The 14,855-nt window shown below is 33.5% G+C and overlaps 1 protein-coding gene across 2 annotated transcripts; it reads right to left on the bottom strand.

The window, feature by feature from the left end:
- Positions 1–9,931: 9,931 nt before the first annotated feature.
- Positions 9,932–12,337, bottom strand: SCP2 (sterol carrier protein 2). 2 transcript variants are annotated; one of them, XM_083063353.1, is made up of 4 exons: positions 11,968–12,337; positions 11,832–11,892; positions 10,445–10,593; positions 9,932–10,358 (listed from the first exon to the last, which is right to left on the bottom strand). In XM_083063353.1, exons 1-4 carry the CDS (start codon positions 12,094–12,096, stop codon positions 10,341–10,343), a joined length of 357 nt encoding a protein of 118 aa, XP_082919479.1. In that variant the 5' UTR covers positions 12,097–12,337; the 3' UTR covers positions 9,932–10,340. The 2 variants fall into 2 exon arrangements, with proteins under 2 accessions (XP_082919479.1, XP_020231842.1); XM_020376253.2 differs by having other exon boundaries at positions 10,491–10,593; positions 11,968–12,320.
- Between the last annotated feature and the right edge of the window lie 2,518 nt (positions 12,338–14,855).

The raw sequence follows: 14,855 nt of genomic DNA, 5'->3' as shown, positions 1-14,855 counted from the left end.
AAGCAAAAAATAAATACATTACATCTATTTTTTTCCTTCACTTCTAGCTCGAATGATTTTCTTCATAATAACTACACCTTTCTTCCATTTAGGTTCATTAGAATCAAAGCTATCATCTTGGCTAAGAGATGCCATTTACCTACAAGAAAAAAGAGTGATAAAAATTGTTACAATCGATATAAAGGAAAGATATAAAAATAAAAATAAATTAACAATATAATGTAAATATTATGTGTAAACCAACCTTTTCCTCTTCCTAGTCAAATTAAAACTTTTTTGTTTCTTATGGACACAAAATGATGGATTGATAAAATGGAGTGTTTGTTGCTAGAACAAGAGCCGAGATGGTGGGAATAATAGTGACCCCTAAATTTTATAAATTTTTTATAAGGATATCATTAACCTATAATAAAATTTTCAGGTTGTAATAAGTTGATTTGATATAAAAATTAATGAAAATTCTCCAATAATTAATAAAATATCTTAATTATAGAAATTTAGGAAAATTTAAATTAGTTTTAGCTATTTTATTCGTAACAGTTCCTAAAATGCATCTCCCAAAACTAGTCTAAGATAAGTTAAACAACCTACAAATACTTAGTTCAAACTTAGCACAAGTAGTGCATGATTTTGGTACAAAAATTATATCACATCAAACATGCTTACAAAAAATTTAACATAACCAAATAATGAGTCGCATGATCTATCTTCTACCACATCATCAAAAATGCATGACAACTCTTTATAAAAGTTTATAAAGTTATGTTGAAAACATATATTGATTTATATAAATTTTGAGAGAGAATGTTTCAAATTAATTCTTATGTTATGTTTGAGATTTTTTTTTAATTAAGATAGTTTAAAAATTTTAAAATTTAAATTTTTTATTTAAATAAGATAATTAGATTCTATCGCATGCTTAATTTGTTTGTATACATTTATATATATATATATATATATATATAACTTTACAAATGTAAATAATAATCAATTTTTAATATTTAACAATTTTTAAATTAAATATAATTAATAACTTAAATAATTTTTAAATTTCAACAATACAAAAAGTTATTAATATTCAAAATTAAATAGAAGAGGAGAAAATAAAAGAAAAGTAAGAAACATACTAAATGTTCTTCTAACACATCCGCATTAACTACCTTTGAATGACAGCACTTCAAGCAAGGGCAAATAATTCTACTAGGATCTTTTGCATGCTCAACTGCAAATCTACGAAACTCTTTCACCCCATCTTCATATTCTTTTGACAATCAACTAGCAGACATCCATTTTCGATCCATTTTTTCTTGATCTATCATATTAGTCATTGATAATATTTACATCAATGTTAACATCTAATCACATAAATGCATGGTTTTAAAAAAATTATTGTTTATCTATACTTTTCATACATCAAATAATAAAATAAAAAAGAAAATTCTTTAAAGACTTACCTTGATATTTTAAATCTGTAAAGGAAAAACTTTCAACAAGTACAATAAGGCCTTCAATCTTTTCCATAGTAGTTGCAAGTTCAACAATATCAACCTGCCATAAGATAAAATTAAATAGAAATTTTAAAATAATTTTTTGACAATTAAAGTGATTATAATCAACTAGTTAATGATAGTAGTAATAATAATAAATATTAAAAAATAAATTTTAAAAAGTGACTTGTTTAAGAGAAAAATAATTTTTTTAATTAAAAAGTAGTAATAATAATAAATATTAAAAAAAGTGTCTTAGCCAAAATCGCAAACCAATTAAAGTCAGTAATTTTGGAAAGAAAATTTAAACATATATAATAATTAATATATTATCATCACTACTAATAATATTTTTCTTGAATCAAAATTAGTTATCATATTTCATTTTGTTAAATTGCTGTTGGCTTTTCAAGGTAACCATACATTTTATCTTGGTAACAAAAATTGGTACACCAATAATTAGGAAAATAGTGTCTTACCCATGTCCTCTCGAACACGTGTATATCAAAAAGGAAGCAAAGTAGTCAACAACGCATGCACTCAAAGGAAAGAGCCTACCTCTGTTATAGGCCAATGCAGAGTTACCCACAGTAAAAGTTGAATTTCCCGAGTCTTCCAAGATGCTTTCCACCTCTAAAAAGTTAAACTATTTGCAAGTTCTGGATTTGAGCTCCAACAGGCTAAACTGCGTCGTTCCGTTTGCGCTGTTCGAGCTTCCCGCGCTGCAGTAGGTGACGCTGTCATTCAACGGGTTTTGGTCGGTGGAGGCTTTACAGTGCAACGGCTGGGTGTAACTGCACATTTACAGGTTGCAACTGAAGAAATCTCAGAAGGGGATACATGTGTATCACTGTGAGAAGATTTTGTTCTAGGTGGTGTCTTTGGAACCGGTGAATTACTTGGAACAGATGGTGTAGACTGGTTGAATAAGCATTTAGCAACATTGGATCCCTGAACTTGTGATTGCCTGGGTATGCAGTTCCCTGATGAAGACTGAATGGCTGAGCTACAATTGTATTATTGACAACATTATCAGATTGTTGAGGAGCATTTTGACCTTGGGCAGGGATTTTCCTACTGGATGATCTACCCCAAGATTTTTTAGCAACGGGAGGAGCATCCGCAGTTTTAGTATCCTTTCTCTTTCTGTCAGATACATTCACTGTTGGTACTGTCGACATGTTTCCACCCTCGGCATTTGAATTGCTAGATTGAGGCACTGATGGTGTGTTCAATTTGTTTTGCACAGAAGTAGGATTCCCTGGATGAGATTTGTAACTAAAAGTTGGTTGAGGAACCGCTACAACCGCTGATTTTGCAGCAGGTGCAGGGAGGTTTCCACTGGCATTGTAAGCGGTCATCACATTATGCATGCCTTGCAACAGCATCTGAACCCGGTTCTTCTCTTGCTCCATAATGACCCGATCTTGATCCAACATCACCTTCTGCTCCTTCAAGCAGATATACTCATCCAGCATCTCACCCAAAATCAACAAACTCAGGTGGAGTGGCGTGGTTGGAGAGGCTTCTGTTGGGGGGAACTACTTGTTCGGGGGGATTCCGAGTGCCCTAATGACACTTGAAGCGGGTGAGGTGAATGTGAGGCTTGTTGATAATTGCTTCTATAGGTGCCCTCGTGTTTTCTTCTTTTGTCAGGGTGGGGAACAAAAGTCTTACGAAGAGTAAGAGATTCAACCACTTCATTCCCTTGTACATATATTTGATAATATAGGAGGCAAATCTTCTTCTCTTTTTTTTTTGTGCATTTGTGTCTTGTGATTAATTGAATGTTTTTTTGTAAAATATGCAGATTACCAATCACTACAACCCTATGAACCAAGTCCCTTCTTATTCGGTGGCACAGTGGTAAGTATAAAAGGTTACAGAAAGAATGCAATAATAGTAAGTGTAAAAGATTACAAAACCAGAAATTCGAATGTAATAAAGCAGAGATAATCTTGTCTAATTATTAAAATTTCAAAGCAACACAAATTCATCATACATCATTCGCAGCAAACTCGCAACTAAAAACAAAAATAGTAAATATAAAAATAAAAAATAAATGCAATATTTGACTAAAAGAAGGTAATCGCATATACAAGAACTCACCTTTTTTATTTCTTATAAGAAGAAACGAACGTAACTTCAATGAATCTTGCAAAAAGTCTAGTCAAGGATGAATCTTGCAAAAAAAAGCCCTAGATTTTTCCATGGAAGAGATTAGCATCTTAAAATTTGTCATAAATTAACGTCTTCATCACGTAATTTGTCACGGTGCATTGCATTCATCTATTGATCAAAGAAAATTGATTAAAGAAAAAGTACACAAAGAAAAGAAACAAAATTTAATATACAGAAAGAAAAGAAACGAAATTTAATATTTGTTTCAAACTTGTATCAAAGTTAAGCATTAATGGAAAAAAATATACGATAAAGATACAAAAAAAAACACCTAATGATAAAAACCTGAAATATGAGTCAATAACGTGATTGCTGAGCGTAACTTGAGATACACTTTACGATCGAACAACAATGATGGTGAAGGAAGATTTCACAATCGAGAGGGATAAAGATGATTATGGCATGAAGGTCGAGAGGGACAGTGAATAAGAAAAGAACCGAGAGGGACAATGAATAAGAAAAGAACCGAGAGGCTAGAGAATAGGAAAAGAACCGAAAGGCTAGAGACAGTGAATAAAAATCTGAACAGTGAATAACAATGTGAACGTGATCAGGGACCAATTAATAGAAAGTGTGAATAAAAATCTGAACAGTATAACAATGTGAACGTACGTGAGGGACCAATTAATAGAAAGCGTGAATAAAAATTTGTTCAGATTAATTTTTTTAATAAAAAGCGTGAGGGACCAATAGAAAGCGTTTTTTTTTAATAAGTGCTTTGTTTTTATTTATTTACAAAACTGATTTTTCAATGAGCGCCATAATAATTTATTTAAAAAATAATTAATTTATAAAATTTTATAAATGACGCTTCTATTCACACGCGGTATCTATTTATTTTCTTTAGAAAGCTCTTTTTTAGAAAAGCGCTATAACATATTTTTTCTAAATAAAATAACACAAAGAAAGCATTTTTTTATTAAGCGCTCTCTATATAAAACTTTTTATAAAATCTTATAAATAACGCTTATATTCAAATGCGTTATCTATTTATTTTTTTTAGAAAGCACTTTTTTAAAAAAGTGCTATAACATATTTTTTAATAAATAAAATAATACAAAGATAACATTTTTTTTAATAAGCGCTCTCTATATAAAACTTTATTATGGCGCTTATTTAATTAAGCGCTCTTTTAATGTTTTATGTTTTAAAACACAACACTTATTAATTAAGCGCTCTCTAAATAGCGCTATCTAATGCCACTTTTGGTGTAGTGTACAACGGGTGATCAAATTGATATAAGCATTAGGAGAATAATCAAATACAAGTAATGAAACGAAATGCATATATATTCAAGAAGAAGAAGAGTTAGTAGTTACACCAGATCCAATCCTAAAGAGTCTAGCCACTCATGGCCATTACAAGATCAAAGGAAAAGAAAAAGAAATTACAAAGGAAAAGATGGAGAAAAAGAGTTCATCCTCGTTCCCAAGTGATCCACCTCAGACCTTCAAACCTTGTTTTTCCTTCCTCAAGAGCTTTCTCTTTGTTCTCTCTGTTCAACTCGTGATCCTCTATCTCTCTCCTCAATCCCCTTTTATATTGGCCTTCAAAACAGGGGAAAAATGAAAATTTTGAGTCCAGTGCCGCAGCTATGAAACCACGGCCATGGCTGTGGAGAGTTCTTCATGTTGAAGTAAGCTTCTCCGCTGCAGTTGTGGAATCACAGCCATGGCTGTGAAGACTCCTTCATGTTTAAGCAACTTCCAACACTGTAGTTGTGGAATCCACAACCATGGCTGTGACTCTCTAGAACTCCTCTTGATCTTCAATGCTCCATGGCTCTAGTTGTGAGCCCATAGCTATGGCTGTAGAATTATGTCTTCCTCAATTTTTCTGCAAACAAGGGAGAAAATTACCATTAAATTTCTACTACTCTTCTATCTTCTAATATAAACTTGGTTTTTCCTATTTAAGGGTAAATTATCATAAATATATTTACAATTTATCCAAAAAAGAGTGCCAAATGCTCAATCAAATACATGAATAATAAGCACTCAACATTCCTCCTTATCTTTTGCAACACCTAGAAATATATAAGATCACATACGTTAAAAGTGTTTCTTACACCATAATCCTTAAGGAGCTCTAAACCTATATGAATTATTTTCAATTCTTTGGAGGACTTGAAAAGGACCATTTCCTCTAGGATGAAGTTTGAACTTCCTTTTAGTAGGGAACCTCTCTTTCCTAAGGTGAAGCAAAACCTAGTCACCTTCTTCAAAGATGATCTTTTTTTTTTCCTTTGTTGTTATATTTTGTATATTTTTGTTGTTGTTATATTCAGGTTTTAACCTTCTCATGTAACTTCTTGACAAACTCAACCATAGATGCCTCTTTTTATGTAATTCTTTTAGTTAAACAATGTGGTACTGGTATAGGATTATGTGGTGTGGTTACTACATCTGCTATTTGGCTGTTAGGAAGAGGTTTGTGGTGTTTTAGGTTCTAACTCAGTTTGTGGTAGAGTGTAATCAAAAGGTTCCATAGGAATAAAGGTTGGCAAGGGAATACTAGAATTGGAAGATGACATTCTAAGATACTGACAATTCTCTAGTCTTGAGATCATAGACAATATAACCTTTTGTGCCACTTTTATATCCCATAAAAGTTACACCTTGTGGCTCTAGGATCAAATTTAGTCCAATGACTAACAAGTGTGAAGGAGAAACAAAGTGAACCAAAGACCTTGAGTTGAGTCAGGTCAGGAAGACATTTATATAGGAGTTGATAAGGGCACTTGTTATCCAAGACTGGTGTAGGGATTCTATTGATGAGATAAACTGAGTGCATAACTGCATAAAACCAAAATTTTTTGGGAAGGTCAACTTGAAATAATAAGGCTCTAGCAATATTGAGAATATGCTGGTGTTTCCTCTCTACTATGGAGTTTAGGGTTTAGGGTTTAGGGTTTAAGGTTTATGGTTTAAAACTAGTTTTCTACCAATGCACAAAAGGCTTGATTTAAATGTCCAACTTCTACCTTATTCTTTAGTAAATAAATCCAAGTGTGTCTAGAGTAGTCATCCACTATGGCAAGGAAATAAGAATGACCATGTATGGACATTACAAAAATTGGACCCCAAATATCAGCATGAATAAACTCAAATATTGTAGTGGTAAAGGAAGAACTTAAGGGAAAACTCAATTTTCTTTGTTTTGCAATATAACATATATCAAAAACGTGATTTTTATTACAATAAATGAAATGATACATTTCACTAATTGCTTGTCTTCTATCAAAAGACGGATGACCCAACCTATAGTGCCATAAATTGGACAAACTAAAAGGAAAATTACAAGAAAAAATTTCTGAAATGGTGTTGTAAACAAAGCTGGAGAGTTTGTTGCAAACAACAGTGGATTGAGAAGACTCAACTGTCTGTATGAAAATGTTTAGGCCTCTTTCTGCTTTAGCTGTGCCAATCATCTTGCAAGCATTGGAATCCTATATTAAACAAATCTCATCAAGGAAAGTCAATTTACAATGAAGGGTTTGTGTTAATTGTGTAACTGATATCAGATTGAATTTGAAGCTTGGTAGAAATAAAACATCAGGCAAAACAAAACTGGATGAAAGATGCATTGTGCCAGAAATGGTGGTTGAAACTAAGATTCCATTGGGCATGGACACTTTGATATGTGGTATGTGCTTGTATGCAACAAAGTAAATGAGGGAATTTGAGATGTGGTCCGTGGCACTAGTGTCTAGGATCCAACTAGAGATTAGTACATTACCATTGCTTGTTGGATTTGAATTAGTACAAGCGTTCAAATGAGCAGTATGTTGTGTGGAGTCCCTTTGATCTTACTATGGCAATGAAGCTAATAAACTCTGATATTGGTTTATAGTAAAACCAAACCACACACTTTCTTATGTGTCCTTTCTTAAAACCAGTAGGGAAATCATGCTTTCTATAACAAACGTCAATTGTGTGACCCATTTTTCCACACCACGAACATTTCTTCGAAGTGTATCTATTATTCTAACCATTACCGTTCCCTTGATTTCTCTTGGAGTGTGATGCATCATCACTAGCCACAATAAGAGCCTTTGGCATAAAAGCATTCTTAGTGGCAAACTGTCGTTCTTGTTGAGCAATCAATACAAAAACTTAGTTCACATTGGGAAGATTATCTAAGAGCATCAATTGTGATCTAACACCTGAATATTGATCATTCATCTCTCATAAGAACCTAACCACTTGATTCTAATTTCGCTCCTCTTTAATTTTCTTGATTGCACCACATGAACATTTAGGGTTGCATGTACGAACAAGAAGGGGATCCAAAACATCTAATTCATCCCACGGTGTTTTTAGTGCAGTGTAAAATTGAGACAGAGTTATCACCTTGCCTCTGGTTGAAGATTTCCTCTTAAATTCCTGAGATTCTAAACAAATCCGCATGGGAAAAACGCTCACGGAGCTCCTTCCACACATTTGAAGCCTTCTCACGCCAAACAATGGATTGCGCAATCTCCACGCTCATCGACTTTATTAGCCAATTAAGAACAAGCATGTTACCTTGTTCCTAGAAAGAAAAAATTGCATGATTCATCGGTGGTTTTGCAATTATGCCATCAATGAATCCTAGCTTGTTCTTTGTCAACAAGCTTATCTTTGTCGCACGAGACCAACTATGATAATTCTCATTTGTAAGGGGTGGTGAAACAAGGATGGTGGAGGGACTCTCGTTTGGGTGTATATATATAAGGGATTCAATGCATTCTGTGCATCTTGCAAAGTATAGGGGTATGTGGCTGCATTAGTCATTGATGTGCGTAGTGGAGCTCTTTCTAAGAAAGCTCTGATACCATAATAAATTAACAATTGAAATTTGAATAGATAAAAAATCAATCTTATTAATTGAGTAACCAACCAAGGGTTACATATATACATGAAACTTAAAAACGGAAAGGAAGCAACAAAGCTGGAAATAAGGAAACAGAATAAACAGTAGCTTGAGATAAGCAAGTTGCTGACACTGACACTGTAACAAATGCTAATTAACTATAAACTAATTTGACCATGTGTATTAATTAGAATTAGAGAGCGAAAAAGTCTTAGCAAAACCAGACCTGATATCTGTATTTCGTTACTCGGGTGATGATATCACAATGGGTATCTATACTCTAAACCTAATCTGAAAGAATTACAGCTATTGAGGCAACAGTAGTCAGCAACTGAATTCTGTTATTGAGAATACAATTGATATACAGCAATAAAAGTGCCAGATAAGTCTATTCCTAAGATGCACGACCTCAATATTTTGTTGCCAATTCTCAGTGATTTGAACTTGTTCAGATTAGTTTTTGCTGGCTCCAAGGTTTCAAAACGAGAGGGATAGTGTGTTCAACGCAGTATAAGTGGGCACTAGGCCGTGAAAGAAATAGTACAAGGTAATGAATGAATTAACAATAAAAAATTATAAATAAATAAAAATTTTAAAAAAAAAAGACCATAGTGATAGGAAGAGAAGGACAAGTTCCACAGCCACCAGAGCCATTTAATTACCGAAATCTACATCGTTGAGATAACACTCCTTTTCACTACTAAGATAACAAAAAATTTCGAGCCCTAAGAAAGGATGCGAAATGGATTTTGAATCTCTTATAGCCGCAGAAAACCAAGTTCAATCAGTCATCAAAGCGTAAAAATTTAACTGCAACATTGGCTCAGTTGATGCTCCACGATTGGGGTTCAAAAGGATTTTTACTTCGAAACCTTTTCTTGTTTATTGATTCCATATAGCACCCAAAAGAAAGTCTAATGGAGTATTTGTGGTGTTGGATTGTCTGTAATCTCAAACAATAAACTTGTATTTCTATCAACAGATGAACATTTCTTCTGGATACAAGAAAAACAAGGTTAGAAGGAATTCAATTTTCTAATAAAATTCTCTAAACAATTATTGGGTACTTTCTCAATAATAGTAACCGTGCATCAATGTGGTGCTAATACTCCAAATGATACGTTTCATCTGTGAAATTGCTTCACGGTTCCACTCCAACGGGAAAATGGCTATATAAAGACACCGTGTGACAAGGAGTGGTGCTAATTATCATTTTTCAGCACCTAGGTCACCAATCACAACAGATTACAACTGCGTAATTGTCGACACTAAAATGTCTTTCGGAAAAACTTTATCAGAATAAATCGTACTCAAATAGGAAAGCTTGTACAATCGCAGTTAGTTATTAATTAAAAACATTGCTCAAGCAAAGCTGGAGATTCCTTCTGCAGAGCACAGACACACAAAAATAAAATAGAGAAAACACGGCTCCTAGAATTCACATTATGAACATTATCCGAGTATTTATGGAGGAAAAAAGGAAAAGTAGCTCTAAATAATGCATGAGGAACTATTTTTGAACTTGAAACATCCAATCACAGTAGAATAAAACCTCTGGCAGATTTGCAGAACATTATCTAAATATTCTTCAGCTTTCAGAACTAAATCAAAACAATGAACCACCTACAACCTTAGGAATGATGAACCTACAGATATAATTATGATCTGAGCTTTTGATGTTCTATCTATTTTGTTTGACAGCAACCAAACGATAATTCTAGCAACCTTGTGCAAGTAATCGCAGGCATCTGAGCTCAAAGCTTGGAAGGCTTTGGGAAGATATCCGGAGTAAATTTCTGAGCAGCACTCAAACTTCCCTTAACCTTCATTGCACCCCTACATCCATTCACCATCACATCAGATACGAACACATGAATGCATTAAAAATAAATAAATAAACAAACAAGGGAAGTTAAAGCAACCAAAAACATTGATTTTGGAAGGAAAAAATCCATTGAAAGGTTGAACCTCATGAAGGCAATCTGCGGATTCATCTTCCCCAAGGCAACCTTAACAAAGTCCTCATCCTTAAACGAAAAAGATGCATCAGGCTTTCCTCCTTCATATGGCCCTAAATACACACAAATCCAAATAATTAAAGTCATACATTAGAGCATTGTTGGAGAACACAATAAAATTGGCCAAATTAAGTAGAATTGTGGAAATAAGATTGTAGGAAACATATAATTTGTAGCAAAACTGTAAAGTTATTGATTAATCTCTGGCTATTAAGACAAACAACCTACAATCAAAAAGATTGAAATCATTTAGTACTCAAGAGGCTAGTGTAGAGAAGCTTTTTTTCGGTAAAGATAAGAAAGATAGTCGCAATAGAGATTGAACTTAGATTCTCATGTTTCTACTACCTTAACCCCATTAAAATAAGTATCTTAGTGCTATTCATGAATTGAAATTAAAAGTTTTTCCATTTAAAAAAAAATTACACTAACAATACTATATATCAATTAAACTCTACTTGATTATAAGTTCAGTAATACTTGTAATAAAAAATCATGATAAGCATGTTTGACTTTTAAGTTAATTAATACAAACGTCAACAAACTTACTTATTGCATATGAAAATTGGTTTTTAAATGATAGTGCGTAAGCTATTTTCTCAAAATAAAATATAAGGTTTAAATATGTTTTTAGTTTTTCAAATATATGGTAAATTTAGGTCCTCAAATTTAAGTTTGATCTTTTTAGTTTCTGTAATTTAAAAAGGGTTAGCTTTAGTTTCTCAGGACTAGTAGTAGTAGCACCAGTGATAGTGATAGATTGAACATATGCAGATTTGAAGTAATGATTTTACTAACAAATACACAAATAGATAGAATTTGTATGAAAAATTTAGTAACAGTTTCAGTAATCAGTGAGTTTTGTTTGTCACATAGCTGAGAACTAAAATAAGCTTTTTTTCAAATTACAGGAAATAATAAGATAAATTTTAAATTTGAGCGGTTTAAAACAAATTTAGACTGACAACATCTTTAAGCCAAATTTTAATTTTTATTATATAACCAGTTAAACCTTGTATGAAACTATAGTCCGCTCTATCTACTAATCACAAAAGATTTGGCAGCAACCAAACAGCAAAATATGAGAGGAAAATTCCGAAACCCTGATCCATCTATAAAAACACATGATTTCACAATCATCCGCGTCAGAGTTTCCGTAACATGAACACGGCATTTTATTTCAAGTCGCAGAGTGAATTAAAAGGTTGATGATGATTCACGAGATTGAGATGCGCGTCTTCGGTAGCAAATTATACTGAAGACCTAATAAGGAATTGAAAAGTCAGCTAACCTTTGGTGACCTCTCCCTTCTTGAGATCAACGGTGTAGACGACCTCGTCGAATCCAAGTTTCTAGAAATTAAAGTCATGTTGAATGAGAGGAAGAATTAGGTCAAACGAAAACAGAAGAAGAATAAGGAATGATACCTGAGGAGCGATGTGAATCTGATAAACGAGTCCAATTTTTTTGGTGATTTCTTTGCCTGCGTCGGAAGCGAGGTGGTGCTTCATCTGCTCCAACAAGGCGTCGGATTTGAGGTTGGAAGAATCGGCCATGGCTTCCGCGTGACGAAGCGAAACCTGCGAGTTGGGGTTTGGTTTATGGAGTAATTAGTGTGGGAGTTGGGCAGCATCTGATTTCAAGTTTGAAGTAACACGTCTTTTATATAATCGTTTCGTTGCCTTCTCTGTTTCGTTACGTTAGGTGTGTTGTGCATTGAAATTGAAAGCGTTGGATTAGAATTAAGAAGGTGGGTGAGTAACGATACAAGACACCTAACTCGGACTCGGTTGTGATGTGAGAATAGGATAAGACTGGGTTCAGATTGGATTCGATGAGGCCCATCCATCCCACGCGTTACGATGTAGATCGGACCAGTCCCTAAGACCCATACTTTCTTTTTTTTTTCTTCCTTTTTATATAATAAAGACTCTTACTTTATTTATAAATAAAAAAACTATGAAAATCGTGATAAAAAAAATTTTCACTACTTATTACTCTATTTAATGAACAGTTAGGCTAACTTGATTACTCTGTTTTATTATATATAAACTTCATGTTTGTTAATATTAAATATAAGGGAACTTTCTATTTAATGTTACCATCTCGAAAATTCATCTTTTTTTAATTAAGATTATATTTTTAATGCTTCTATTTATTTTTTATACCAAGTTTTTAGGGAATGATAATTTAGAAAATAAATTATTTTTTAGATGAAATTAGAAAAATTAAATTATGTAAACCACCTTTCATAATTATATTAAATAATATTATTTTTTTATATTCAGAATAAGAATATATATATATATATAAGCCGATTCAAGTGAGAATGCTTGTTAGTATGAATATATGAAAAGTAACAGCAACTCTTAAATTAAAATAAATAATTTGTATTAAAAATATTACAAATAAAGTTATCATGTACTACCAATGATAATTGTCAAATATGTAGATCTAGGTAAAATGTTGATAATATTTATTATTGAAGAACTGGAATAAATCTTATTGGTCGGCTTTTGGTCCTTAACCTTAATGTAGGCTTGTTTAACAAAAATTATCAAAGAATTGAGATTTCTCTTAAATAACCTAAAATTTCTTACTTAAAAAATTATGGTTTAAATATAATTGTGAACTATTGAATTAATTGCATGATTACAACATTGACTAAAAATTGGGGAGGATTTACATGGAAAAGGTTATTGAAATCAATCTCTAACTACTCGTATCATTATTTAAATTCAAATTCTTTATTGCTTTGTTACATGTTTTTCTATAAATTTTCATATTTCATTATAAACAATTTAAAATTCTTTTCGTTCATTTGTTTAGTACCAAAATTATATGAACTTTAAGTCCTTGTGGATTCAATACTTAGACTTTTATCGTTTTTACTACCTACGATAACTGGTATACTTGTCAAATGTGTATCAATTACCATCGTAGTTTTTTTAATCATTGTTGTCATTATCTCCATCACTTTCACCTGTACCGTACTTTCACTACATCACAACCACTATTATCATTATTGTCATTGTCATCATTATTATTGTCATCATCATCACCTCCAGTGGTGGTGATGGTGGTGGTAGTAGTGATGGTGGTGGTGATTATAATGATGGTGGTGGTGGTGATTGTCGCCACCCGCCGAAACGGACATTGGCATTCGCGACGATAGTTGGACTCTTTTTAAGTTTTGAAAAATGATGGATTGTTAGAACGACTTATTCTCAAACTGAGACCTCATCGAACTAACAATTTTGTTTAAATGACTCTCACCAATCCATGTTAATCCCAAGCGGGACCCTCCATGGATTAGTGGTTTTCGCAAAAAGAAAGGGTTCTTGGAGTCGCCACCAATGTTTTACTCAAAACATTGGAAAAAGATATAAGGCAATTGATTTTCGCAAATCAACTTCGGCCATTACAACCAGAGTTGGGTAAGGGAGTCGGTTACGTGTGAGGAAGGTGTTAGCACCCCACAACGCCCCTTTCGGGTTCCCTATGACAGATTATTTCATAAATAATAGCGTAAAGTTACTACATTACCCCCATTTATTAGAAACGATTATGAGTAAAATATTTATATGATGAAAACTCTAAACATGCAATGCAACAATCAAAAAGCAATAAAAGCGGTAAAAGAAGGGATTTGGAAAGAAACCTTCGAAGTGGGCTTTTATATATTCAAAACGAAGTTTAGGAGGCTTTTTGGCGCTCCTTCCCACTACACGTCCGCTCGCTCCTTTCCCTAAAGATAATTTTTACTATGAAAATCAAAGAGATTTCCCTTCGACTTGTTCGAGTCTCAAGCTAATGGCTCATGACTCAAGAACTTCGTCGGATTGGCTCTCGGAGAGACTTCTAGGGCAGAGAATAGCTCAAAAACCCAAGAATACTCAGCACGAGGGTCCAGAAGTGTGGAAAAAGTGTGGAATGACGTGCAAATGACGTCCTATTTATAGGATTGAGGCGCAATACGGCCTGGGAGGTCAATACGGCCCGTACTGGGTTTTTGAACTACAGTACGGCCATATTGAATTTGGTACGGCCGTACTGAAGTTCAAAAACTTCAGTACGGCCGTATTGAGTTCACTACGGCCGTATTGCAGTTCAAATGGCTCAGTACGGCCGTACTGAACCTCTGGGAGGGTGTATTGAGCTCCAATCCTCGCACACCCTTATTCTAAGCTACTCTAAGACTTCTAGACCTACAAAGAATCATCCTAGGGTGTTCCAGGAGTCCTTCCGGCTGACTTTCCTTCGGTCTTCGAGAGTCTTTGAGTCTTATTTCCGACCCGGACAATTTTAGGGGTCT

This window comes from Cajanus cajan, chromosome 9 (assembly GCF_000230855.2).
Source record: "Cajanus cajan strain Asha chromosome 9, NIPB_CcT2T_4, whole genome shotgun sequence".
In the NCBI taxonomy this organism is placed as follows: domain Eukaryota; kingdom Viridiplantae; phylum Streptophyta; class Magnoliopsida; order Fabales; family Fabaceae; genus Cajanus; species Cajanus cajan.
The sequence above is the reverse complement of the archived record's forward strand: the minus strand, read 5'-3'. Positions and strand labels throughout refer to the sequence as shown.

Coding starts and splice junctions, on each gene's coding strand:
- SCP2 (XM_020376253.2), bottom strand. CDS start 12,096: ATGGCCGATTCTTCCAACCTCAAATCCGACGCCTTGTTGGAGCAGATG. Junction 11,893..11,967: donor AGATTCACATCGCTCCTCAG/GTATCATTCCTT, acceptor TTTAATTTCTAG/AAACTTGGATTCGACGAGGT. Junction 10,359..10,490: donor CCGCAGATTGCCTTCATGAG/GTTCAACCTTTC, acceptor GAATGGATGTAG/GGGTGCAATGAAGGTTAAGG.